We start from the raw sequence: 27,137 nt of genomic DNA on the forward strand, positions 1-27,137 counted from the left end.
GGGTGCCATCCTTGGCATTGGCCCGGAGCCAGACCTCCGCGGCATGACCGCACAGGGACCCCTGTCTGCGGTGCAGACGTCCCTGAGCTCTGACTGCGGGCAGTCTACACAGCAGGACCTGCCACCCCCCACCCCCCACCCCCCCCGGCCGGAAGCTCGCTGCTTGGACGAGGCGAGACCCACAGGAGGCCCGAGGACCCGTCCGCACTGGCGAGCTTTCTCAGCAGGTGGGGAGGCAGCGGTGGAAGGGGAGAACGGAGACCCCAAATAAAATGGACTTTAATTTTTGTTAGGAGGGGTCCTCGCAGGGGGCCAGCCCGGAAGCTGGGCGATGGAGCCTTCCAGAAATGGGGCTAGGACGGTGCGCTGGGAGTCTGCTTCGGCTCAGCGCAGCGTCCGTTGTGGAGGGGGGACCCCATCCGAAGCTGACAACCGACGCAGCCCGTTTCTCTCAGGTTCACCAGGCCGTTTGTGCGCATTATCAATAACCTAAGTCACAAGGGCGCGGCTAAGCTGGGCGGCTCGGCCACGGCTCGGGGGCCACACAAGACCAGGATGCCCGAAGTAGGTACCAGGCACAAGCAAAGCTCCACCCGGCGCATGCGCTCTGCGCCCCTCAGACGCAAGGTTTGCGAGCTGGTGCCGCGCAATGCGCCTGCGCAGCCGTACCCACCGGCTTAGAGTTCCGAGAGCCTTTTGAGCCGCGTGACTCCATTTCCCAGAGTTCCTTGGTACGCTGCAAGGGCCTGTGCACGGCTCCCGAGGGCTCTTCTGGCCTAGTTCGCCTGGGATCGAGGAATGCTGGGAGTCGTAGTTCGGAGGGTCTGTGGGCTCTCGGGGCAGCCCTTTGTGGGGTCAGGGGTTCGGGGCTATTGTCCCGTAGGGAGAGGAGTGGGGGAGGAGGGGAGGGAGCCAGTACGCACGCGCGGCTCGCGGTGCGGGGGCGGGGGCCCTGCGGGAGCATCAGAGACGCCCACTGCCTCACGCGCGGAGGGGGCACGCGTGAGTGCGGAGGGGGCTGGTGGGGGGGGTCCAGACCCAGGCTGGGTGCGGTGCCCCTCCCTCCCTCCCTCCCAGTCTTTTTCTCCTTGTGTCCTTTCTTTCCTCCCCCCTCCCTCCTTCCTCTGGCATCGCTGCCTCCTCCAGGGCCGCTGCCCCTCCCTGACCTTCCCCCCCCCCCCCCCCCCCATGTTTCACGTGCTTCTCTTTTTAGGACAGCTTATGGTTCACCTAATGGCGATTTCCAGCTCCAGCCTCCAGGCCTTTGCCCAGGCTGTGCCTCTGGCATCCCTAATCTTATGCTCTTGGGCTCCCTAGCTTCCTGCAAGTCACAGCTTAGTTACTGCCTCCCACAGGAAGCCTTCCCTGGCCTCTCCTGTTGTTCGTGCTTGCCTCTTTTAGAATTATTCTTTATGAAGCGGGGCGCTTTAGAGCAGATTTACTGAGGTGGGAAGTGTAGCCACACTCATGCCATCACAGCCTGGCATTTCCATGGCTTTGAGCTTTGTAAAGTACTTTATGCCCTCCGAGGTGGGTGCACGCAGACTCCCAGGGGCACAGCCGGTAAGTGTCCAAGGCTGTGTCCCCTTTGGAAGCCTTCTCATGCAGACAGCTGGGTCCAGCCCTGGAGGCAGGAAGACCCGGATAGGTCACTTTACCTCAGTTTGTAAAATGGGCACAATAGCAGCATCCACCTCACAGGGGGTTACGGTAAGCACTTTGGAGGTCTTAAAGGACTGTATAATACCAGCTGTTATTATCTGTTTTACAGGTATGTGTGTGTGCTCACACACATGGCTTTGGAGTGACTTCTGATCCCTTCTGGTAGGTACTGCAAGGCTGAACCCATGGCGGGTTTCATTATGTGCTTGGTGAGTTGATGATACTTGTCAGGTGCCAGTTAGAGTGGGCAGGAACCCTGGGTACGTAGGCGGGGTCCTGGATCAGAATGTGTTGGAAGCTGCTGCTTGGTCAGTCTAAATCTGTGTGACCCCATTTGGGGCTTTCTTGGCAAAGATGCTAGAGTGATTTGCCATTTCCTTTTCCATCTCATTTTACAGATGAGGAAACTGAGGCAAACAGGGTTAAGTGACTTGCCTGCATTCAACCAGCTTGTAAGGATTTGAGGCCAGATGTGAATTCAGATCTTCCTGACTCCAGGCTTGGTGCTCTATACTCTACATTGTGCCACCTAGCTGCCAGGGAGCTGCTAGTGCCCTGCCAACTCCTCCCCTCTAGAGGCCCAGTTGATAGCAAGGTCAGAGTGAAGGTTCCAGCTAAAGTGGCCATGTCTTTGATTCCCCAGATTCCAGGATTGAGACGTTGGTAAAGAATACCCCTGGGATGTAGTGATCCATCCAAGATGGCGACCTTCTTACCCTGAGACCTTTCTGCAGATCCTGGGACTGTTGATGGTAGAACCTTTTCAGATCCTCCAGTCTAGAGGACAGGTACATTTAGAACGTCAGTGAAATAATGAGGAGAGGGTGGCTGTGTAAATGTTTCAGTGCTGAAGGAGAAAGGGGGAAACTCCAATATGGTGACAGCATGGGAGGCAGGAGGAATCCACCTGGTGACCATGGGAGAGGAGACAAGAGGCGTCTGGGACGGGTGGAGGCCTTTCCTCTGGTACCTCCTGCTATGTACCAACTTCATGTCATCCATGGGTTTGACACAGAAGGAGCTCTAGCTGATTGACTGAGCCAAACCTTGGGTTGAAAATCACTGTGGCCCCTGTCTGTTAGAGAGCCTTCCTGGCTGACTTGGGTCCATCTACCCAGGATTTGCCCTTTCTGGAGTTGGACTTGCCATGATGCTTTCCATTTGATGATTTCATTTTGCCCTCATAAGTGTCTGGCATTAGCAGAGCAGGTGAAGAAAGTGAGGGTCCTAGAAGCAAAGGAAGCTGGGTGGCTTTGAAGCAGAGGGAGAGGAGAAGCCAGGGCCCCTCACTCCTAGGCCTGTGCCAGCTCCTCCCAGGCTGCCAGGGCCCTCCACCTGGAAATTACTTTGCTTTGTGTTGAACTTTCTGTGGAAATGTCACCAAAATATGTAAGAAGGGTAGTGCCTACATCCTTCTTAGCTCTGTATGCCCAGAGCCTAGCCCAGTGATTGGCACATAGTGAGAGTTTAAAAGATGTTGAATGAGTCTACGAGTCCATATGACCTCCGTGACAGGAAATGTGGTGAATTGTACTGGGAAATGGCTTCTCCAGAGAAATTAGAAGGTAGATTCCTTATGAACCCTGGGAATTAGGGCAAGGAATGAAAATATTTATAAAGTGAAAAAGTGACGGAGTCATGGAAAGGTTGAGTTTTACGTACAGAGCCACACAGCCCAGAGGAGGCAGGGCTTTGATGAGAACCTGGCTGTGTTTCTTTGATCCCAGACCAGAGCTATGTCCTGTGGCACCTGCTGGGAGTCAGTCTTTTGGGCACTAAGTACTACTGATGGCCCCTTTCTCTGATTTTGGGCCTTTCACAAGTTTTCCTTTAACCACTGCCCCTAAAGGAGCCATGGGGCTCCTGCCTTGCTGGCATCTGGGGAATTCTGCCTTGAACACTTCTCAGCTTCAGGGCAGAATTGCCCTTCATTGCCTCTTTCTTGTTCCACAGCTCTGCTTTCTCAAGACTCTGCCCTTCCAGAAAGAAGCATAGAGAGAGGAGAAAGGATGGCATCCTCGCCGCTGCCAGCCAGGTCCAAGGTGAGTTAGGGTTTCTTCTCCCCTGAGACGCCCTCTCCCTCCTCAGAGTGAAAACGCTTTGCTTTCTGTTGTCCTGGATCTTTTCTCGTCAGCCATGGCCCAGTCAGGGACCCTGACCCTCTAGAAGACTCTGACTGTTCTTTTCCGAAGGAGGATGTAGAAGTCAGGCAGCCTTGGGATCAGCAGAGCTGGCAGGAGTCTAAGCCTCCTATAGAGCATCTCCTTTACTTAACACACGAGGAAACCAAGGCTTGGACAGGTGAATGGTGGAGTACTTCCAGTTCCCCATGGGCACAGGGTAAGGGCATGTTCTAGCCTAGCTCTCAGAGGTGCCGTCCTGGTCTCCTTCGGAGTTGACATCTAACCCTTAGTGACTTCTCCTGGGGTCTTTTATTAAGGGGATTTGTTTTGTGAAGTTTGGATTCAGTCAGAGGACTGCACTCGATAACCTAGAAGGTCACAGGTGCCTTGAGGCCTGGTAGACGCTTAACCAGTTCCAAATCTAAGTGTACTTCGAAAGGGCGCGATGGCCCACGTTGCTCCGAGTCTTCCTCTTTGGTTTATGATATGTTACTACTGCCTTTCTCATACATCACTTACAGATAGAAAAATAATTAAACAAGAATGAAATAAACAGAAGGATAAAAGGAAACAAATGCAGATAACTGTGACCCCCAGGTGCCGCTCACGTATTCAGCAGAGTGTAGCCGTAGGAAGCCCCGAACCAACTCTGCAGGTGGACGCGCTGACTGAAGGCGGAGGGGAGCCCAGGCTCTCAGTGTAGGCAGAGAGGACATTATGGTCTGGTGGGCTTTTTTTTTTTGGTCAGGCCCCAATGTCTTTATTATTGTTTTTCACATTCATTTAAAAATTTTGAGTTTCAAAATGATCTCCCTCCCCCATTGAAAACGCAAGCAGCATGAAATTCAGCATCATAGGAAGTCATGCAAACTACGGATCCCTGTGAACCATATTGCCAGAAAAAAGATAGGCGAGGAAAAGGTGGAGAGTGAAAAGATCTGCTTCTGTCTGCAGCCAGAGTCTGCCAGTCCTGTCTCGGGAGGTGGGTAGCATTTTCCATCATGAGTCCTTCAGAACCGTCGTGAGCAGCGAAGTCTTTCACGGCTGGTTATCGTTCCAACGTCCCTATTACTGTGTGCTCCAACTATTCCGAATGGAAAGCATGCATGACGTTATCACATCTCAGTAGAACGGCCGGTGTCCCTGAGGGTGAGCATCCACCCTATTGTCCTGATCACCAGCCCTGCAGCTGTTGAGAAAGGAGGTGAGATGATTTTGGCAGGCTTGTTTTTTGTGGCGCACTGCATAGAGGCCCGGACCTGCAGTCAGGAAAAGCTGGGTTCACATCAGGCCTTAGACACCAACTAAATGTGTGACCCTGAGCAGGTCATTGAACCTCAGCTTGCCTCCACTTCCTCATCTGTAATTTAGGGATAGTCTACATCCCAGGGTCGTTGTGAAGATCAAATGAAATGTTTCTGTAAAACACTTTACAAACCTTAAAGAGCTATTTAAATGTTAGCTCTGATGATGCCGATACCATACTAGATCTTTGTGACCAGTGCACCGTCTTTTTAATAACATGTGCTAGTGTTTTGTTAGGAATCAGGCAAGCCTTCTGACCTGTGGTTTTTGCATACTCTTTTTTTAAAAAAATTGGGGTGACATTTATCTTTCTTCTTGTCTACAGCTCCTCTCCTTTCCTCTCTATCTTTCCTTTTAAAAAAAATAGAAACTAGAAAATTGTCAACAAACTGGATCATTTCCATATGCTCTCAGAGAAAACTAGAAAATGGGAATTGGATGTGAAACTGTTGTTCCTTCTCATATGTGTTACATTTAACATGGTAGGGCCAGTATTTTCCTACGTGTCTATGTTCCCCTATGAACCTCTCTTTAGGTCTCTTTATTTTTAAAATGTTGCACTAATGCTGTTTTCTTTCCTCTTTTCTCTTTCTTTTTACATCATTATCTTCCTTCCACCCTACCTCCTCAGGTAGCTGATGACATAGTAAATAGAACTTTGGGCCTGGAGTCAGGAAGACCTGAGTTCAAATTCAGCCTCAAATACTAATTATGTGACTCTGGGAAAATTATTGCTGTTTGCCTCAGTTTCCTGGGGATAATAATATCATCTACCTCATAGGGCTGTTCTCAGGATCAAATGAGAAAATATTGAGAAAGCACTTGGCAGTGCCTGGCATGTTGGGCACTGTATCAATGATTATTCCTTTCCCTTCCAATAAATTCCCTTTTCCCCCAATAAAAGCTCTTATAGCAAAAGTATAGTCAAGCAAAACAGATTTGTGTTGTCATGGTCACGTGCGGAAGCAAATGCCTCATTCTGTACCTGTCATTCCCACCCCTCTGCCATGAGGTAAGAAGCACGTGCTCTCGTCAGTCTTCTAGACTCAGGATTGGCTCTCGATCACTTTTCTCAAGACTTTGAGAGTGTTTCCTCTTTTGTAGTGTGGTCATTATATACCTTGTTCTCCTGACTCTGCACTCATCACTCTGAACCAGTTCATACCGATCTCCCCAGGTCTTTCCCCACACAAGAATATCCCATCCCCTCTCAGTGATGGCTACCAGAGGTTCTGAGGTCCTGGCTGCCAGTTTATCCAGTCTTCCCCAGTCCCTCACCACACAAGAATATCCCATCCCCTCTCAGTGATGGCTACCAGAGGTTCTGAGGTCCTGGCTGCCAGTTTATCCGGTCTTCCCCAGTCCCTCACCACACAAGAATATCCCATCGCCTCTCAGTGATGGCTACCAGAGGTTCTGAGGTGCTGGCTGCCAGTTTATCCAGTCTTCCCCAGTCCCTCACCACACAAGAATATCCCATCCCCTCTCAGTGATCACTGCCAGAGGCTCCAAGGTTCCAGCTGCCAGTTTGTACAGCCTGCTGCTGTGGACTTCACTTGGATGTTGTCATCTAAAGTCCTCAAGGACTAGGCTCCTGCTGTTCACCTTGCCCTTCGCTTCCAGCTCTGTATTAGCTACTTTTGTTCCACATGTTCCAATTCCAAGAAAATCCTAAGTTATCCCCTAAAAAGAGAATGGGAGTGGCGTTGCTCTGCCCTCTCTTCATGTCTGCTGTTGTCTCACCCACACCAAACAGTGGGAATATCCTTTCTTTGATCTTCTACAGTCTCTAAATATGTTGAAAGAATTCCCTGTGTTTTAGAGTCCTCGGTAGACCTTGCCTTCCTGGATATACTCTACCTTCCTTTTTTTTTTAGCACTCCAGAGGGCACGCGTACAGGCAGTGCCATGTGGCTGTAGTCATCCTTCTATTACCTGTCCTTTCTGTCTTCTGGTCCCCCTGCCTTTTGATGGCTAGCGCACCGGGCCTGAAGTCAGGAAGACTCATCTTCCTGAGTTCAAATCTGGTGTCAGATATTTCCTAACTGTGTGACTTGGGGCAAGTCAAGTCACTGAACCCTGTCTGCCTCAGTTTCTCACCTATAAAATGAGCTGGAGAAGGAAATGGCCAATCTCTCTAGTATCTCTGCCAAGAAAACCTCCAGTAGGGTCATAGAGAGTAGGGCATGACTGAGACAAACGAACGACTCTGTATATACCTTGTATATAGCTAGTGATTCAGCAGTTGTCTCCTCCATCGGGATTTACGCTCCGTGAGGCCAGGATCTGGTTTTTGGCTTTCATGGTAACCCCAGTGCTCAGCCAGGGTCAGGCATGCAGTGGGCCTTTAATACATGCTTGTTGAGTGTCTGATTGACTTGTCATCCAGGAGAACTTGGGTGAAGACTAACCATTGTCAAGGCTCATAATCCTTTATGTTTAAGCGACAATTAGATGGGTTTTTTAGGTTTTCCTTTTGGTTTTCTTTTTTGTTACTACTTTGAAATTCTTGAACTTGTTCATGGAAACAAAAAAAAAATTAAAAGAGTGAGAAAAAAATGTTTATTTTCAGATGAAACTGAAGCCAGTCACTTAACTGCTCTGGTCGCTGTTCTGAGATCCCTGGGCTCACACAAGCCCTAAGTAGCACATTCACACCCAGACCTGCTGCCTCCAGCTGCTGTCATCTCCCCACTGCAGGGCCCTTACGCTGTGCTCTGCTTGCCCTTTGCATTAATGAGAATTACTTCTGTAGGTGCAAGGAAATCCTTGCTAGACCCTGGATATTAGGCTGAGTTACTCAAAGTGTTTGTTCCAGATCTCTTTGAATTTTGCCTTTCATGAATGCCATCACCACCCTTGCCATGACTACCCGGCTTTCATTGTCTGTACTGAGCTTTCAGTTTAAATCTCTGTATTAATTGTGTCCCCATGGTCTATTTAGTATTAAGTTTTTCCTGGCCACATATTATTGGGATCTGCTGCTAAATCCTTTCCATAAAACCCAGTTTTTAAAATGATGGTGTGATTCCACTTAAATTCAGAAATGTTACTTTAAAATAAATTTCATTGATCTTTCTTTGTACATTGTCTGGATTTCTTCCTGTGTCCCACTCTCTTGTCCCTTCCAGTAAGCCATCTCCTATAACAAATATTTTTTTAATGAAAAGAGATAAAAAATCAGCAGTCTTGATCAATACACTGAAAAACAATTCTGACCCTATATACTGTATTCTGCACCCATGGACCCCCTATTGCTAGCATTTTATATGTAGATATATGTATGTGTGTATGTATATATGTATATATACATATATACATACACACACACACACATTTAATTGACCTTTCCTCTACTAGACTTTCTTAATTAGTCATAATGTTTACAAAGGGAATGCCGAACGCTCAGTGCCGTGAGATCCCTATACTTCCCTGCCCACTTCATTTCTTCTCCATGGCCATGGGAGGAATTTTCCGTGGTGAGCAGGAATGTATTTGCTTTTCCAGGTATCAGTGACTTTCCAAGATGTGGCTGTGGACTTCACCAGGGAGGAGTGGAAGCACCTGAACTCAGCTCAGAGAGACCTGTATCGGGACGTGATGCTGGAGAACTATCAGAACCTCGTGTCCTTGGGTAAGGACAGCTTTTGTCTGGGAATAGCCACCTCTCGGTGTGCGTAGTGTGCATTGTTACTTGTGAAAGGCTGTGGGGTTTCTGAATTGGTTGCTTGGCGTTCTGGGCTAGGCCTGACTCAGGCTGCCCAGGTAGATAGTGTACTAGTAGGTGGGATAGGTCATTCTGCAGTTAACAAAAGGACACTTAACTGAGCTATAGGAGAAGGATGTTCACAATACTCATCTCAGCTCAGCACTGAGGACTCTTCAGGTTGATTCAGTGGAGGAAACCTCCCTTGCCTGACATCTGACATCATGATCCATCAGCCAGACAGGCACCAGGTCCCTGTAGGGCTCCTTGTGGCTGCTTTGTACCCAGGCAGTGATGCCAGCAACCTGAACCTTTAATACCCTGAGTGACCCAAGTCTTGAGCTTGGTTTCAGAAACTTTTAAGGAAAAATTAACCTAACTTGCATTAGAGTACTGCTGCCACCAACAGGGTCTGGCTCGGTTTCCAGGAATATTTAAGAACACAGGTAATGAAGGAGAGTGTTTCTAAATCGTCTGGAGCAGGGATTTTTAACCATGAACTTGTTTTTATGTATTTTTATTAAACATATATGTGCATAGCTAAAGAGACAAATCATTGTATTTCTGTATAATTGGTTTCCTCTATTTTGTTTAATGCATTTCAAAACGTGATTCTGATCAGAGGATCCATTAGTTTGACCAGACGGGGGGCCAGAGGCACCCCCAAAAAGTGAAAAACACTTGGTCTGGAGTTGAGAGGAATAACATTTGTGCCCTCATTCATTCCCAAGTGACCAATCTTTGTTTTCTAAACTGTGAATCTCCAGATTCTCTGTATTGCCTTGGTGATGATGCCTTCTGTGCCCTCCATGGCCTCTGTGATGTCACTGCAAGATTAAGAAAGGACCCTTGAGGCTATGTGACAGAGTGAGCCAGAGCCGGCTTTGCACATCTCCCCTCTGCTGCCCTTTGCTGCGTGACCCTGAGCAAGTCACTTATCCTCTCAGTGGCTGGGCCTCCCTCTAAGTTGTAGGGACAAACTCACCACACCAATGAAATCAAAGGCCCAGTGAAGAAGGAGGAAAGGAGCCTTTCTTATAGGGGGCAGGACAAATGAACTGATTTTCAAAGTTTTTTATACCTATTCTGTGCCTTCTTATAGTGGCATAGCAGATAACACACAGTTCTGAGAGTCAGAAGATCTGAGTTCTAATTCCACCTCACGTGATCTTGGGAAGGCCCTTCATCTCTGTGAGCCTCAGTATCCTCATCTGTAAAATGAGGACCCTAATAGTACTTAACTCCCAGGGTTGTGAGGATCGAATGAGGTAGTGAATAAATCAGTGAAGTCTTTATTAAGCGATTACTAAATGCAAAGCACTGTGCTAAGCCTGGGGACGCAGGAACTGATGGGGAATATGGGAGGTTCCGGCTGCAGGTCAGATGGAGAGGCTCCATGGTCCTGAGGGCAGCTGCAGGGCAGATGGTGTGTAACATATGGAGGGGCCTTGGCCAACCTTAAAGCACTGTACAAATGGTAGAGGTCATACTTATTATTCGCCAAAAATTGCCTAGTGATATATCTCTTTTCTTTCCCTGGGAGCAGGTCTTCTGGTTTTCCAATCAGATGTGATTTCCCAGTTGGAGAATGGTGAAGTCCCATTGATGGCAGAGGGAGAAGTCCCAAGAGGCACTTGTCCAGGTGAGTGAGTGAGTGGTGACCAGGGAGACAAGATTCGTTTTAAGCCACAGCCCAGCTCTTTGAAATACTGGCCAAGGTGCTGATCTTCTGAAGGCCCCCAAACCTTGGAAAAGTTTTTCAGTAGTATAGGGCAGGACTTCTTAACTTGGGACCTGCATACTTGTCTTTAAATATCTTGATGATCATATTTTAATATAATTGGCTTCCTTTGGAATCTCTGTATTTTACCTTTTCCATTTAAAAATGTAATTGTGAGGAGTCCATAGGCTTCTGCGTCTCTCTGTCTCTGTCTCTCTTCCTCTCCCTCCTTTATATTTCACTCTAGTTTCAGAAATAACTGTCCTTTCTCTCCAGTTAATTAACACTTTCATGTGGACTCTGAATCCCATTTGCTTGCCTACCCATTCTCATGATTTTTTCTGTTTAATTCAGTTTAACAGTCATTTATGAAATGCCTGTTATTTTCAGGGCATTGTTCTTAACCTCATCCTGGTTGCAGACTTCTTTACTTTTTTTCCCAATATCCGTTGTGTTCTCCTCCCCCTACACACACACACATGCACACGCACACATGCACGCATACACACGTGCACGCACACACACACACACGTACATACACAGCCCCTCACACGCTCCTTCAGACAGATAGTTCCCTAGCCCTTAACTATTCCTTCTCTAGTGATGGTTTCCAAATTCACAGCTGTAGATGTGATTTTGACCTCTCGACCAGTCCAGGCACTGCACTTCCCATTTAGGTGTGCCTTCAAAACATGCAGTTGGATGACCGAGGTTTACCCAAATATGGTATCATCTAAAACAGAATAATTGTATTTCTCCCAAAAATTCATCCTCCCCAGCCTTCTCTTTTCTGACATTTGATCCAGGATTTTTCCAAGGCAGGCACTTCCTTCATTCCCTGCATTCCCATTAGTTAGTGTCAGCATCTGTTGGTTGCTGTAAATAAATGAAGTGTGCAGAAGTGACAGCCAGAGCTGAAAGTAACAGTGCCTGTTATGGTGCATTTCTAGGAATAAGTGGATTTTACAGAAAAAGTGACTGAGGAATAAATAAATAAATGAATACGTGCATACATACATACATACATAAATAAGCAGTATAAATAATAAGGCCTTTTCATCTTTAAGGGAAAACCATGTGGCTAAGCTGAAGTCATCTAGGTGAACATGAGAGAGGAAGGGTAACGAGGACCTTTCTCCCCCCCACCCCGCTGACCTGGCCTGAGACGGACATCCTGAAAGGGCCTGGGAGGGGGAGGAGGGTTATAATTCGGGCCATCACTAGAGGCTTTGGGCCGTGGCAGAAGGTGTCAGTCTGTGGTACTTGTGAGGGAAGACGTTCCTAGAGCTTGGCATGTGGCTACCTCCGTGACAGATTCATGATGAGACAGCGCAATAAGGTGTGTGCACAGGCTGCTCCATTACTGAGGGGGGAGCACAGGAGATAGATGCCCAGAGAAGGATCCGCACAAAAATAGGCCCCCAAGCAGGAAGAAGGGGCCTGGGCGGGGGGAGTGGAGAGTCTCTTGGACAAAGACTAGTCCAAGAAAGAAGAGGTTTTACTTTTTTCTTTTTTAAAAAAAATTTTAGAGTTTTCTTTTTTTTTTTCTAGATTACAACCATTACTGAGTCCTCTGGTTCTCCTTTTAATGTCTCCTGGATTCACTTATTCTCTTTTCCTGCTGTTTTAACCCAGTCTATTGCCTTATCTTCTCATGCTTAGTCTCTAATATGCCAGACTGCTATACCTAAAAGACCTTTTCCCTTAAGAACCTTCTTTAAAAGGGTATAGTAACTTATTGCTGTGTGTATCAAATCTAAATGAGTTAGTTTTATTTTCAAGACCTCTAATGATGCCCCTCCAAAATTACATTCCAAGATTATGAACTCTGCTACTGTTTTGCTCTTTCCTTAATATCCCCTCTTCATGCCATATTCCTTTCTTCTAAGCTGTGTCTTCTCCTTCCCCATACACATTGATTAAATGGTTTGTTTCATTCTTTCACTTTTCACGTATTAGTCTAAGGTTTAATAATGACAAGATCTCAATGTCAGAGGGGACTTTAGAGGCTATGTACTCCAGCCTTCCAAATCCTATAGAGATCTGCCCTACAATATCCCTATCATAGAATTGCCCATCTTTTGCTTACATACTTCCTCAGATGGGATTTTCACTATTTGGTGTAAATGTATCATTTTTTGAAAATTATTCACGTTCTTACTTAAACATTTGCCCACGTGTAACTTCTAGTGGCTTGGTTCCAGAGTTACCCACTAGAGTAGCATTGAATGTCTAATCCCCATGACAGAATTGGAGATTGTTAAGGATGGCTGCTCTGCTTCTGCCCAAGTCCCCTATTCTTCAACCTTAGAATACTCAGGTTTTTTATTTTTAATTTATTCTTTTTATTCTGAACTTGGCAAATCAAATAAAATGAAGACTTCCATATTCAAGGTAGATAAGAGGACTGTGCATGAAGCTATCCTTTTATTTTGACATGTAACATACATACCTATTTCATGTGTAATTTTCAAAACTGTCCCATTGGTCTGTGTTTCCTTCAGGCCTTCTTTCTGTTCTATTCATTTAAAAAATGCTTCAGTGACCCTGTTTTCTTTTTTCTTTCTGATTTTAGTATAAATGCTTCCTCCAACCTACCTACCTTTCCTGGGCCCAAAATGAAAAAAGAAAACCAAAATTCTTGTGAGAAATATGTATAGTCAAGAAAACAGATTTACCCAATGGTCACGTCAGAAAGTGTATGTGTCATTTTGCACCTGCCAGCAGCTGAGTGGCATAGGGCAAGACGGTGATTGAAAAGAGAGAGACAGCAGCAGCAGGGGCGAGGCAAGCCTGTACAGTCTGTACATGACTCGTTTGTTGTAGCTCAGCAAGACCTCGTAGAGTCAAACATATCAATACATCTCATGTGGATTCAGTGGTTCCCAGGGGAAAGTTGGTCCTAAGACAAAACATTCTTCCGAGTCCTGTGTTCCCAAGTCACAGAATGTACACATTCTTTCCTAGATAATGCTGCAGCTGGCCTCAAGAAATAATCAGTAAAAAAACATGAAGAAAACCGGCAGGGGGAGGCCCTGCCAATCCCCCTTGTTTGCCCTCTGGATGACCTTGCCCTGCTTTGGTCAGTCCTTGAGGTTAACTCTGGCTCTCCACATGCACCTTTATGCCATCACTTCTCTGTGAGAAGGACATTTCCTGTGTCTTACCATGATTGTGGTTCCCAAGCCCTTAACAGTTTTCTCTGTATTTTTTTGCTTATTAGTCCTGCATGGAAGAGACAGTCAAAAAATTCCAAAAAGCAAATTTTTTTTTTCTTTTGAACAGGAAAGAGTAGATATTGAGACTTTTTTTCTTTGTTTTCTTCAGGTTCTGTTAATCAGGAGATGAGGGGTGAATCTAAGGAAGCTCTTCCAGAGAAGGGTAGTTTTTTGAGACTCACAGAGGATGATCCTTGGAATTGCAATTTGGGAGATAGTTGGAAATGTGATGTCATAAAGCAGAAAGGCAAGCAGGAGAGGAAATCCAAGCCAGTGACAGCCATCCATGAATGTAATGTGTTTGGGCAGAATTTCAGCCTGGGGTCAGTCTTTCTTCCACAACAGAAAACTACAACAGAAAATGGTTTCTTTAAATCTGTTGCCCACGGAAAGAGCTCCAGGCAGTATTCAAACATTCTTAAATGTCCTAAAACCTCCTCAGGTAAGAAACGTTGGAAGTTCAGCAAATCCAAGAAGTCTTTTAGCTTCCACTCTGACCTTATACAATATCATAAAAAACTTATAGGAGAAAAATCATGTGAAAGGAACGAAAATGGAAAAACCTTGAGCAAAAGGCCATCCATCAGAGGACATCAGAAAATTTATAGTGGGGCAAAACCTGTTGTGCACAATGAATTTAGAAAAGAATGCATGCAGAGAGGAAAGCCTATTGTCCTTAAGAGAATTCACAAAGGAGAGAAACCCTTTGAATGTAATATATGTGGGAAATATTTCAGCAAAAGTTCATCATTGAAGAGACATCAGAGAATTCATACAGGAGAGAAACCCTTTGCATGTGATGAATGTGGGAAAACTTTCAGGCAAAACTCATCACTGAACAGACATCAGAAAATTCATGCTAGAAGGAAACCCTTTGCATGCAATGAGTGTGGGAAAGTCTTCATAGAGAATGGAAAACTTAATGAGTATCAGATAATTCATGCAGGAGAGAAAACCTTTGAATGTAAAGACTGTGGAACAGCCTTCAGTACATCCCTTAAAGAGCAATGGAAACTTTATGCTGAAGAAAAACAATTCAAATGTAATGAATGTGGGAAACTCTTTAGCAATAGCTCATCACTTAAAGGACATGAGAAAATTCATACTGGAGAAAAACCCTTCATTTGCAATGAGTGTGGCAAAGCGTTTGTAGAGAGAGGAAGACTTACTGAACATAAGAGAATTCACACTGGAGAGAAACCTTTTGCTTGTGATGAATGTGGGAAAGCCTTCAGCAAAAGCTCATCACTTAGGGGGCATCAGAGAATTCATACTGGAGAAAAACCCTTTATTTGCAATGAGTGTGGAAAAGCCTTCATAGAAAAAGGAAACCTTAGTGTACATAAAAGAATCCATACTGGAGAGAAACCTTTTGAATGTAATGAATGTGGCAAGACTTTCTGCAAAAGCTCATCACTTCGAAAACATCACAGAACTCATACTGGAGAGAAACCTTTTGTGTGCAATGAATGTGGGAAAGCCTTCATAGAAAAAGGAAGACTTACTGAACATAAGAGAATTCACACTGGAGAGAAACCCTTTGAATGTAGTGAATGTGGGAAAGCTTTCAATCAAAGCTCATCCCTTAGGAAGCATCAAAGACTTCATACTGGAGAAAAACCCTTTACATGTCTTGAGTGTGGAAAAGCCTTCATACAAAAGGGAAACCTTAGTGTACATAAGAGGATTCATACTGGAGAGAAGCCCTTTGAATGTAATGAATGTGGGAAGACCTTTCGAACCAGCTCATCTCTAAGGAAACATGAAAGAGTTCATACTGGAGAGAAAATATGAAACAGTGATTAATGGGGATAACCTTTACCTATGCCATCAACCTTACAATTCACTGAAGACTTGATATAGCAGAGAAGTCCATTGAATGTAATAAATGTGGAAAGGCCTGAAGTATCAGCTTATCTTTTTTTCTTAAGAATCTGGCTTCCACCTACCCTTTTTGTCTTATTTCACATTTCTCTCTTTCATGAGCTTTACATTCCAAATGGCCTGCCTGCTGCTTCCTAAATTCTGAATGTCAGTGCCCATCCCTCCCATACACACACACATGCACACACATCCCTACCTTGCCTTTTCACAGGCAATTAGCAATGTTTGAAACACATTTGTGTCCCTGGTGTCCCTCAAGGCTTAGTGTACGTCTGTGTAAAACCTTTTCTCCTCATAGCTGCTAGAACTTGCCTCAAATTCCCTCTCAGATAGATAGATAGATGATAGATGGATGGATGGATGGATTTATCTGTATTTTTCTCTTAATATGTTGTGTTTTCCCCCAGTAGCATGCGAGCTTTAAGTGCAGGAACTATCTTTTATTTTGTTTTTGGATAGGTGATTAATAAATGCTTGTTGGATTGGATCTTAGCGTTGGAGGCTCCACACTGGAGAAAATCCTTTGAATACAATGAATGTGAGGAGACCTCCACAAGTAAGGGAAACTATGTAAGGTAACTCCTGCTGGAGAAAACTTCTTTCATTATAAAGAAATTTATGAACGTCTTCAGCAGCCATTCATCCTTAAGTGTTCATGCAAGGTATATTTATAAAGCTCCTATGTTCAGGGCACTGCTAGGCATGGGAATGCAAAGCTAAAACAGGAAACAGTCTCAGATTTCAAGGAGCTTACATTCAACTGAAGGGAATAGAAGAGTATAGGGAATGCTGGGCAAAATCAGTGTTAATAGAATGCATGTGACAGTATTTACAAACAACTCAATCCTTATGAACCACCAGAATATTCGTGTTGGAGAAGAACCTTATAAGCATAATGAAACAGAATGACAGATCATCCCTTAAGGAATATTAGGGAATATACTGAGTCATAGAATCTGACTTAGTTTCTCCTTAGTGATGAAACTACTTGCCCATGAGTCCCTTCAGCCACACCATACAAACTTTTGCTTGAAAATCTTGGGTGAGGGAGAGCCTGGTATCTCTTGAGGCAATACTTCCACCTTTTTGTGGGAATTAATATTTTTCCTTATACTCAGCCTAAGTCTGCCTCTGCAATTTCTGTCCATTGCAGTACCCCTCACTCCCACCTCCCACTGTTTTATTTTCTCTAAGCCAAACGTCATCAGTTTTGCCAACCCCACATGCCAGAAACAATAGGAATTGGTAGAAGTTATAAAGATGCAAGAAAAACTCCCTAATAATTAGATCTGTCCCAAAATGGAATAACTGTAATAGGTGACCTCAGTAGTTCATGGGTTCTTCCTTAGAGTATTACAGGTAGAGGCTGAATAGCCATTTGTCTGTATGTGACGGTGGTCTCTTTCACATATGGGTTGGACTAGGTGAAGCTGAGGTCCCTTTAAACTGTAAAATCTTAAGTATATGGATCTTTGGTTGGATGAAAGGGGGAAAATCATCAGAGAATGAAGGACAATTGCACTGGTTCTTCATGTGCTTCTGAGTTCTCTGTGAGGAAAAATTTATTTAGGACAATCCCAGCTGGAATGGGTTTCCTTGAGAGTTACTGGTTTTCCCTTCATTTGAGGTTTTCATGCAGAGGCTTATGAACATTTAACTATATAGATTGTAGGGGTGGTTCTTTTGGAGCTACAGGTTAGCCTGGATGCCTGATGAGGTCCCTCCCGACTTTTGAAGTTCTGTGACTCTGTGACCCACACTTAATTGTCATGGGAGAGATTCTGACTAAAATGAATGAGGACATACCTTCACTACAGGGCAGTAATAGCTAACATATAGTGCTTACTATGTGCCAGGTAGTGTGCGAAGTGCTTTACAGTTACTTCAACTGATTCTCACAACAACCCTGGGAACTTGATGGTATAATTATCTTTACAATTGAGGAAACTGAGGCAGACAGGTTTAAGTGATTTGCTGTGGTTATATAGTGTCAGAAGTTGAATTTGAACTCAGGACTTCCCAACTTCGGACCCAGCACTCTATCTACTGTGCCACCAAATTGTCCCTTAAAGATCATAAAAAAGTCCTTCAAATGTAAGGAATGTGGAGAAGTCTTCAGCTAGAGGACAGATGCTTAGAGAACATGAGAACATTTTGTCTAAATTTGTGATTTCATCAGATGTGGGGAAGTCCCTCCACCAAAGCAAATTGTCAACTTGTGTAACTTTCGGTGTCAGAGTTGCCTGGAGCACTAAGAATTTTTGCAGCATCCATCATGGTCCCTCAGACTGACCCCAGAGCTTGCCTTCTATCACTGTCCTACCCTGCCTCTTAAGAGAAAAATATTGAAGAGATTCTTTCAATGTCCTAAATATACATCCCTCAACCATGACTCACTCCTTACGCATCAGAAAGTTTATATTAGAAATTCTATCGATATTATCTTGGAATTGTAAAGCATCTAGTGGCTTGATGGATAGAATGCTGGACCATGAGTCGAGAACTTTTATATAATATATATATACACACATAAAATACTTAATGATATAATAATCAGACAATTATGAACCATGGGCAAGACAATTAGCTTTTATGAACTTTAGCTTTGTCTTCTCTAAGGTAAGGATTATAAGAATTGGAAATATCACAGATCAAATGAGATTGTGGATAGGAAGCACTTAAGTTTTAAGGCACAACGTAAATGCCAATTCCTGTTATCCTTAAATTCATGCTGGAGGTTATCTGTGAGTCTGTAATAATGCTTTATGCAGACTTGTCATGTGGTGAACACTGGATAGCTGAGATGTCAGGGTTTATTTGATGTGCTCTTGTTTGAAAGTTTGTAACATAAAAGTGAGCTTGTTTCCAGTTCTAACATTCTGTTTATGTCTATCTATCTATCTCAATCTTTGCACAGATGTCCCTTTTTTCTTTTGAATGTATACCCAGTGGGATTCCTGGGTCCAAGAATATAACCAACTTTATGCCTCTTAGACCATATTGTCAGATTGGCATCCAAATATATTGCATGCTGTGAGGTATTTATGAATATTCTAGTTTTCCCTCAGTTCTACTGACATTACGTATGATTTTTTTTTTGTGCCTTTTAATAGTGGCAAGATGGTGCCTCATTGGTGTGTTTGTGTCCTATATATTGGTGATTCCTTATATTTTTTTAAAAGTTATTTATACGTGTTTAGATTTTGCATGAAATATCCATATTTTAAGTCATTCATTCATTCATTCATTCATTTAGGATGGCATTTTTCTTATAGATGTATAAGTTCCTAGAAAATCCTGCAAGTCAAGCTTTCTATCCACCACACATCATTTTTTCTGCAATTGAATCAATTAGCCTTGTCTTTGAAATTCTTGAGTATTAAAACAGTAGAATAAATGACTACTTCTGTACATCAATGATAATCTACTTTCTCCTTAATAGTTTTCTTTGTGTGCATCTATGATGTATTTATACATATGTTTACAGGTATATGTTCATATGACTGTTCTATTCGTGATTATATGAATACACAGACAAACATAAAATTCATAGGTTCATTTGGAATTTATTGTTGTTTATGGTACAAATATGGAATTGAATTTATTTTTCTCCATATGGTGCAATATTTCCAGAGTTTTTCTTTTTTAGTAATATTCTCATTGATTCGTACATCACCTGTATTCTAAATATAACCCATTTCCTAATGAGTCATCCTTCTTAACCATGAATAAAAAGGAGCAGAGGGAAGTAGTTCAACAAAACCAACCAACATGTCAACTATTTCTGACTATATATATATAATATTCATACTCAAAGTTTCCCCATGTCTGCTAAAAAGGGAGGGAGGGGCATTTTCTTCACTCTGGGCCCAAGCGTGGTCAATATAAATATATGAAGTTTTTCCTTTTATATTGTAGTCATATGTGGTTTCCTGGGTTCTTCATTCTTAACTTTTTTTTCAATAGTGGTTCCTTTTTAAATTTCAATCAATTCATCATTATTTGGGTGCTTTTATTGATTTCTGAAATTTCTCTAGCCTATCTCCATTGGCTAGTCTGTTTTTTAATCTATGATCAGGCAGTTTGAACCTTTGTCACTATAAATAAAACATTTTCAGAGTCCGAAAAGTCACATTATTAAATATCAATTGAACTGGATGGCTGTTAAGGTCCCTTACAACTCTGTGATTCTGAGGAGAAAAAGGACAACCTTGACATGAATAACACATAGCATGAATCAGGCATGAATTACAAGCACAGCAAATAAACTCCTAATCTAAGAAAGCAAAGCTCTAGTTACCACAGTCTTAGAGGGGTTATAGGACACATGATGGGAATATGCTCTGGAATGGTAAACCTTCTAAAGGAATAGGATAGTTAAAAGGAGGCCATGTACCATAAGTATGTGAGCTCATTGAGAGCAGGACTATTTTTGTATGCCCACTGAATGGCCCCACATCTGCCACATAGTAAGCACATAATAAATGCTTGATTACTGACAGAATTATAATTAAATAATACTACAGGTAGGAAGGAACAAGCAGGGGAATTTCAAAGAGACATTCAAGGAGTAAAAACTGATCAAAATATCAGAATAAATGATGTTAAATGACATTCAATAGAGAAAAATAATACTGAATAACAAACATCCTTAAAATGTCATAAAACGGAAAAATATATTAAAGACAAAAGATTTAGAAGATAAAGTCTAAAAGATTAATTAGGATTATAGAAAACATTTTTTAAAACTCAACACTTTGAGACAATTACTATGGAAAATTTTCCAGAGTGGAGATTATTAGGCAGGGCCCATAACAAGAGGAAACACTGCAGCATGGAGAGAGTCAAACTATGGCTATGATTCACCAAGACATAAGGGTTAAAACTAAAAAATTAGAGACAAAAACCCCAAAGCATCGGTGAATGAATGGGGGAGAAAAGCATCTATTAAACCTTTGGTGCCAAGCACTGAGTATGGAGACCAAAAAGCAAGATAGCCCTTGCACAGGAAGCTTCTAGTTTAATGGTGGAAATGCTCCATTTAGGAGATTTCAGCTACAAGTTAAATGGAAAGGCAGGGTGGTCTGGAGGGTATAGTGGCACAGCAGATGATAATTCATCTTTAATGTCATTTCAAATGACATTTCTGATGTTGATCCATTTGGTAGAACTTTCCAGAATGTTCTTTTCTCTTAAGCAGGTATGACTTCTGAGAAGATAAGAGCTGCAGCATCTGTAGAGATAGATACATATTCATGAGAGTCACTCTCTTGGATGGTGGCTATGGGGGCAGGTTTCTGGTCTGGGTGCCGTTGAGATCCTGAGGCTCTTGGGCTTTTCAGTGGCACGTGGATGGTGTTGGGAATTGCTCCCTGCAGCGATGGTGTGGGTGTCAGGTTGAAAGTCGTAGTAGTAGTCTGAGGAAGAAGCACAGCAATTCCTAAGACTCTGGCTCTGGCTTCAAAGATGTTTCTACAGGACGTGTAAAAAGGTAGTAGTCACAATGGTGGTTTGACCTACCTTGTACTTGCTAACTCATGTCTTTCAGGGTTCTTAGTTGCTTCATTTGGGCTAGCTGGCCTGCCCCTTTGGTGATACTGAGTAGGTAGTTGGTGAGCCTCTCTCCCTCATTTGCTCCCCTACAGACCTGGAGGTTGGGGTAGGGAGGGGTTATCTTCCCAGAGCTGTTAAGTACTTGCTGGTAAGATGGTGGTTGCAAGGAAGGAAGGTCCCATTTCCACAAGAAAGAAAAAGACTCTTTTCAAATACCACTTACAGTAACATTGGACTCTTGAAAGAATTGTAAATAATCTCACTATGCTCTACCCTAGTCAGACCTTTTCTAGAGTATTGTATTTAGATATAGCTACCACTATTCAAGAAAAACGTTGGTAAGTGGAGGCAATAGGATAGGAAAGGGCCTTGAATTTATGTCACATGAAGATTGGTTGACAGAATTTGGTATATTTAGCCTGAAGAAGAGAGGACTAGGGACTTAGGAAGATGTCATAGTGATCTTCCAAGGCTGCCATATGGAGGAGGATTTAAACCTGTACTATTTGGCCCCAGAAGGCAGTACTAAGACTAATGGATACAAGTTCAAAGGAGGCCAGTTTAGGCTTAATGTCAGAAAAAAAAAAACCACTTCCTAACAATCAACGGTAGACACAACAATGTAAACAGAAAAAACAACCACCGTAAGACAATTGAAAATTAATGTAGCAACATGACAAAATATAATCATGGCTCCAAAGAAGAGACTTCACAGGGAGTGGAGATTCCTAGGTGTGGAAAATTGCATATTTTTTTCAGTGTATTGAGTGATTTTGCTGATTTTTTTTGATTTCATCCTTTTTTTCTTTTAAAAATATTCTTAAATGGGATGACTCTTTAGGAGGCAAAGTGAAAGGTTGAAGGGAGAAACTGAGGCAATGTAGAAAAAACCCCAAAATTTCTTTAAATGCACAGAGAACAAAACGAAAGCCAGGAGGACATGCAGACAAAAATAGGTTTAGAAGTTCTATATTCAATTTATTATAGAAATATCTTAAAAGGAAATAGAGCTGTATATAATAGATTCACTTTTCATGTACAATTCTGCTCTTCTACTATGTATATAATAAGTGGATGTATGTGTAATCATGATAAAATAGATATGTATTATGTGTATAATACTGTTCTACTATGTATGAGAGAAAGTGATATGTATGTAATAATGATTAAAATAAAGATAAAATGAGATTTTGTACAACAACATGTGCGACTGTGAATAGGGCAAAATGGAATAATGTATGTAAATAACTTGACAAACCTTAAGGTGCTATGGAAATGCTATCATCGTCATCATAATTGTTATGTGACACTGCTCATTTTAGTTGGTGTTTTTAAGGTCAGAACAGAAAAAATAAGAAGAGGGGAAAAGCCAGAGTAAAGTGAGCAGAACCAGATTTATGCATAGTAATAACAGCTAGTATTTACATACTTTTAAAGTTTTCAAATTTTTATACATACTAGTGTGTGTATGCACACACACACACACATGCACACATATATCTTTTGGTCCTCACAACAACTCTTAGAGGTAGGTGATATTATTATCCACATTTTACAGATGAGGAAACAAGCAGAGAGGTGCAGTAACATGCCTCAGATCACACAGTTATGAAGTGTTTAAGGCAGGATTTGAACTCAGGTTTTTCCAATTCCAAGTCTAATTCTATTTGTTGTGCCACCTCCACTGATTACAATATTGTAAAGGACACCTTTGAAAGAATTCCAATCAATGCAAAGACCAGTCATGACTCTAGATTGATGGAGAAGCATGAAAAGTATAGAAAGATGGACAATAGGTATAGAATGAGGCATACATTTTCAGATACCACCAAATACAAAGCAAATTTGTTTAGGTTGATTGTATTTTTGGTAGAAAGGAGGGCTTTTATTTGTGGAAAGGTGAATTATTAGGGGAATGACAGAATATTAGTGTTGCAAAAAAAGGACACTTGAAAAAATAGAACAGCAGATGGAAACTCAGAAAGGGACATGGACAAGGACAGTGTTGGTACTACCATGTTAAATTTAATGTATATTTTAAAAATTACTGTACATGGTGTCTCAAATAAATTCATAAACTGAGGTACATATTCTGAGAAAAATCAGTTTAACAGTGACACGAATAATAGTTAACAAAGTGAGGTCAAGTTGGCCACCTCAGGAAAGCCAGTGATCCCATTGAGAAAAGGGGACCCTCTTTATTGACGCAAGAAACAAGGGGGTCTTGGTAGTTGTGGACCACTACAATTGGCTATGCTAAGAAAAGTGGGCTGGCCTTTAGGAGAGGCTAGTCATGCCCCTCTCTGACAATCAAGGAATGTTAATTGTTTTATGGAACCCATCTGCCTCTTTTAAACTTTGCTAAGGGATCAAAATTACCAGACTCACTGTCTCCTTAGAGATCAAATCTCCCCTACTAGCATGTAGAGGGCTAAGGGAGTGCAAGTCCTGTGATCAAGGCCATAGCTGAGACAAAGCCTGTTCCCATGGGACTTGTGCTTACACAAACCCTGGCAAAAGCTCCCCATGACCCTGGAACCTGATGTTCCTGCAGATACTGATGTTCTTTGCAGAAAGTTGCAATTGGGTCTGGGAACTCAGGAACTAGCTTCGGGAGCAGGATAAGCTTCATTACTTGCTTCCAGTACAAGGACGTGTGTGAGTCATGGGATGGTGAAGTAATGTCATGAGATGGTGAAGTAATGGGATGAGCTCAGCCTGCAAGTGATTGTGGTTTCAGCCCTTAAATACCCTGACCCTCAGTTGAATAAATGGATTGCTCTCTTGCTTTCCCACCTACGCCGGGTCTTTCTTCTCACCGCTCACCAAAGCACTCTGTGGATGCTGGTCACCCCAGCACTAGCATAAGGAAAGGCAAGGACAGAAAACATATCTTTTGAGAGATGGCACCAACTTAACTTATTGGAGCTTAGGGACAACAAGCAGATGTCCCAAGGGCTAACAGTATGAGAGATAACAACTTCTCTTTTAACTATACCTTTATACTGACTCAGAGGGAAAGCTAAATTCCTGAGCTTAACTCAAGGACACAGAAAGATGGCTGTAGGCAGATACTAACTCAATTACTAAAATCAATTACATTGTAAAATCAGTACAGTAGAAATAAATGCAGTAGGACCTAGAGGTAATATTAATTTTGATATTTTCAATGATAGATTTAAGTTTTGCATGTGTAACAGACTGATTAATGAGAGCTAAGTCCATATGAAAATTTGCAATGTATGGCCTAAAGCAAATTCCTTCTTGCCCCACAGTCTTCCTTGTTCATCCCTAGAGACTGAAAAAGGAACGATTTTGTACCCTGGGAATGTTTTATATGCATTCCCTGTTCTAGCTTATTAACCAATCAAAAATCCAATAACTCACTGGATTATTGAGCTGGAAGTAGAATGCCCAAAATTCATGTGGGGGATTTCTTTAAGCCATGTACATTGCACATATTTATAACAACTAGGCTATTATTAACTAGACCCTGTTACATATTCAACTCTTTTTCTGTCCTTTGCATATGGAAACATTCATGTTTGTTGATTACTGTTAAATTTATAATATTTTTTCAAAAAAGAATATAAATTCCTTGAGGGAAGGGATTGTCTTGAATTTGTATCATGCTTGGTACAATGCTTAATAAATGTGTATTCCCTTATTCATACTTGTCCCCAGAGCAGGAACAATGAGTAGAAGTTGCAATGAGTTCAATTTAGGCTTGATATAGGAGAAAACTTAATAACAATTGGGACTACTCAGAAGTGGAATAAGTTGCCTCTGGTAGTAATGGTTTCCCCTTCACTGGAAATCTTCAAGTAGAAGCTAGATGATCATCTGTACAGTTAGCCAAGGAGGGATTCTTTTTCAGGGGCTTCTCAGGTACCTTCTTACAATGAAATTCTGAGATACTTTGGGTGTAATGAATATAGAAAAGCCTTCATTAGTTATTCAATATGCATTTATTAAGTGCTGTTCACTCTCACCAAGGCAGCAACTTTTATTTCCCTACTAGGCCCACTCTTCTAGATTCTTACTTATCCTCTTCCTTTCCCCTACCTCCCCGAGAAGGAATTTAGAGTTACATTGGGAATTTTTGCTGGGTTTGTGAAAAATTTCCCAGTCCCTTCACTTTACTCTTCCTCTCAGGTTCAGCCCTGGTTAAGCTCCAGATGAGACAAATATCTCATCTCAGAAAAGTGGGAAAAGAACTTTCCTTTCTTCTCTTATCTATATAGATGAGCAGGGGCAGTTCGGTGGTACAGTGGATAAAGCAGGAGTCAGGAGGGCCTGAGTTCAAATCTCACCTCAGATGCTTGACACAAGTGACCTTGGGCAAGTCACTTAACCCCAATTGCCTCATTCTGGGTCATCTCCAGTCATCCTGATGAATATCTGGTCACTGGATTCAGATGGCTCTGGAGGAGAAGTGAGGCTGGTGACCTGCACAGCTCTCCCTCACTCAAAACAAAGTCAAATGCAAGTCATGTCATTATTTCTCTGATGGCATGGTCTTCAGCAACAAAGGACGAACACACACACATAGATGAGCAATTAGTGAAATACAAAAATTTAGGCTTTTTGTTGGCTAGAAGTTTTTTTAAAATCACATTTAATGTCTTACAAGTAAAAGTGAGCATTTAGAACAAAGACAAAATGAAAAAGTTTAAAATAAGCCAGTAACTCCCAATGCATTTGGCTCTGATTCCTAGCTCACATTTGAACAAGAGTAGTAAGTGCAGTTCTTAGCTCATGCTCTGACAGTCTCATCCTTCTTGCTCATGCAGGTTTGACTGACAGTTCCATTTAACAGCCACTTCTTATGAAAATTCTCACTTCTTCTTGGTGTATCAGCTTCTTGTTTCTTCTTCCCATTTCCCCATAGTGAAGGATAAGAGGGGAATTTGAGGGCTTGCAAAACCTGGCAAGCCCACCCTCATCAGCAGGTGCAGATACTTGAGTTTCCCAAGTCCTTCCTGTGAGTGGAGCCAGATGGGCCACAGGAATAAGGAATTGACAATCTCTCTGAATCCTGTCCTGGTAAGATCTCTTGTGGAACTGTTTGGTTCTAGGCACCACTGTATAGGTCACTGATATGAGAAACTAGAGTATCCACAAGAGGGCAGCTCAGATGGTGAAGGATTTCTAGTATATATCATATATAGAATGGTTGAAGGCCCTGACTATGTTTATTCTGGAGAAGACTGAGGGAGGACATAATAGCTACATCCAAATGAAAGGCTTTCACATCAAAGAGGGATTCGATTTGTTCTGTTTGGACCCAGAGAGCAGAGCTAGGAGCAATGGACAGGTATTGCAAGAGACACAAATTTGGGCTTAATGTCCAGGGGGAGAAGTGTCTAACAATTATAGCTGTCCACAAATGGAATGGATTGTCTCAAAAGGTAGTTTCCCCCACCTTGGAGGTCTTCAAGCACAGTCTGGGTGACCACTTTTAGGTTAGGTTGTATTGGGGATTAATTTTGTACTAGATGGCTGCTGAGGTCTCTGCCAATTTTCAAGTTCTATGATTCCATGATTTGACCCTCACTTTAGGGAGCAGGTACTCTGTGTGTGTGTGTGTGTGTGTGTGTGTGTGTGTGTGTGTGTGTGTGTGTGTGTGTGTTACAACTTCTTCCATAAAGTCACAGCTGAACCCACGGAAATACAGACATTGGTGGGGCTTTGGGAAAGGAGTGGATGGGCCTCTGGGACTGAGGTCATAACATTTCTGATGAAAATCAGAAATTTGTTAAATATGAAGGTTTTCTTCAAACCTCTAGATTCCAAAATTCCTAAACCTGGGGGCACATCAGTGGATGGACCTCTTATTGGGGTTATCCATCACTCCACCATCTCTGGAAACTCCAGAAAGCAGATATATTTCAATCCTCTCATACTTCAGGGTGTTTAGTGCCAGGCTTTTGACTCCATGCATACAGAAAGCCCAGGCCTAAGGC

General features: G+C 42.7%; 2 protein-coding genes across 2 annotated transcripts in view; both read left to right on the forward strand.

Annotated features, from left to right (window-relative positions):
* Window positions 1–15,639, forward strand: part of LOC140508274 (uncharacterized) — a 73,508-nt gene extending 57,869 nt beyond the window's left edge. The window contains exon 6 of the mRNA XM_072616077.1: window positions 14,418–15,639. Coding sequence (XP_072472178.1) covers window positions 14,418–15,528 — 1,111 coding nt within the window. The 3' untranslated portion in view covers window positions 15,529–15,639. The remainder of the gene's footprint in view (window positions 1–14,417) is intronic.
* On the forward strand, window positions 901–13,148 carry LOC140508270 (KRAB domain-containing protein 4-like). The gene is made up of 7 exons (XM_072616074.1): window positions 901–1,002; window positions 1,772–1,824; window positions 2,306–2,450; window positions 3,616–3,704; window positions 8,598–8,724; window positions 10,343–10,438; window positions 13,092–13,148. The coding sequence occupies exons 4-7, from the start codon at window positions 3,672–3,674 to the stop codon at window positions 13,094–13,096; spliced, it is 261 nt and encodes an 86-aa protein (XP_072472175.1). The 5' UTR covers window positions 901–1,002; window positions 1,772–1,824; window positions 2,306–2,450; window positions 3,616–3,671; the 3' UTR covers window positions 13,097–13,148.
* Window positions 15,640–27,137: the final 11,498 nt, after the last annotated feature.

The sequence above is a fragment of the Notamacropus eugenii genome, chromosome 5, assembly GCF_028372415.1.
Source record: "Notamacropus eugenii isolate mMacEug1 chromosome 5, mMacEug1.pri_v2, whole genome shotgun sequence".
In the NCBI taxonomy this organism is placed as follows: Eukaryota; Metazoa; Chordata; class Mammalia; order Diprotodontia; family Macropodidae; genus Notamacropus; species Notamacropus eugenii.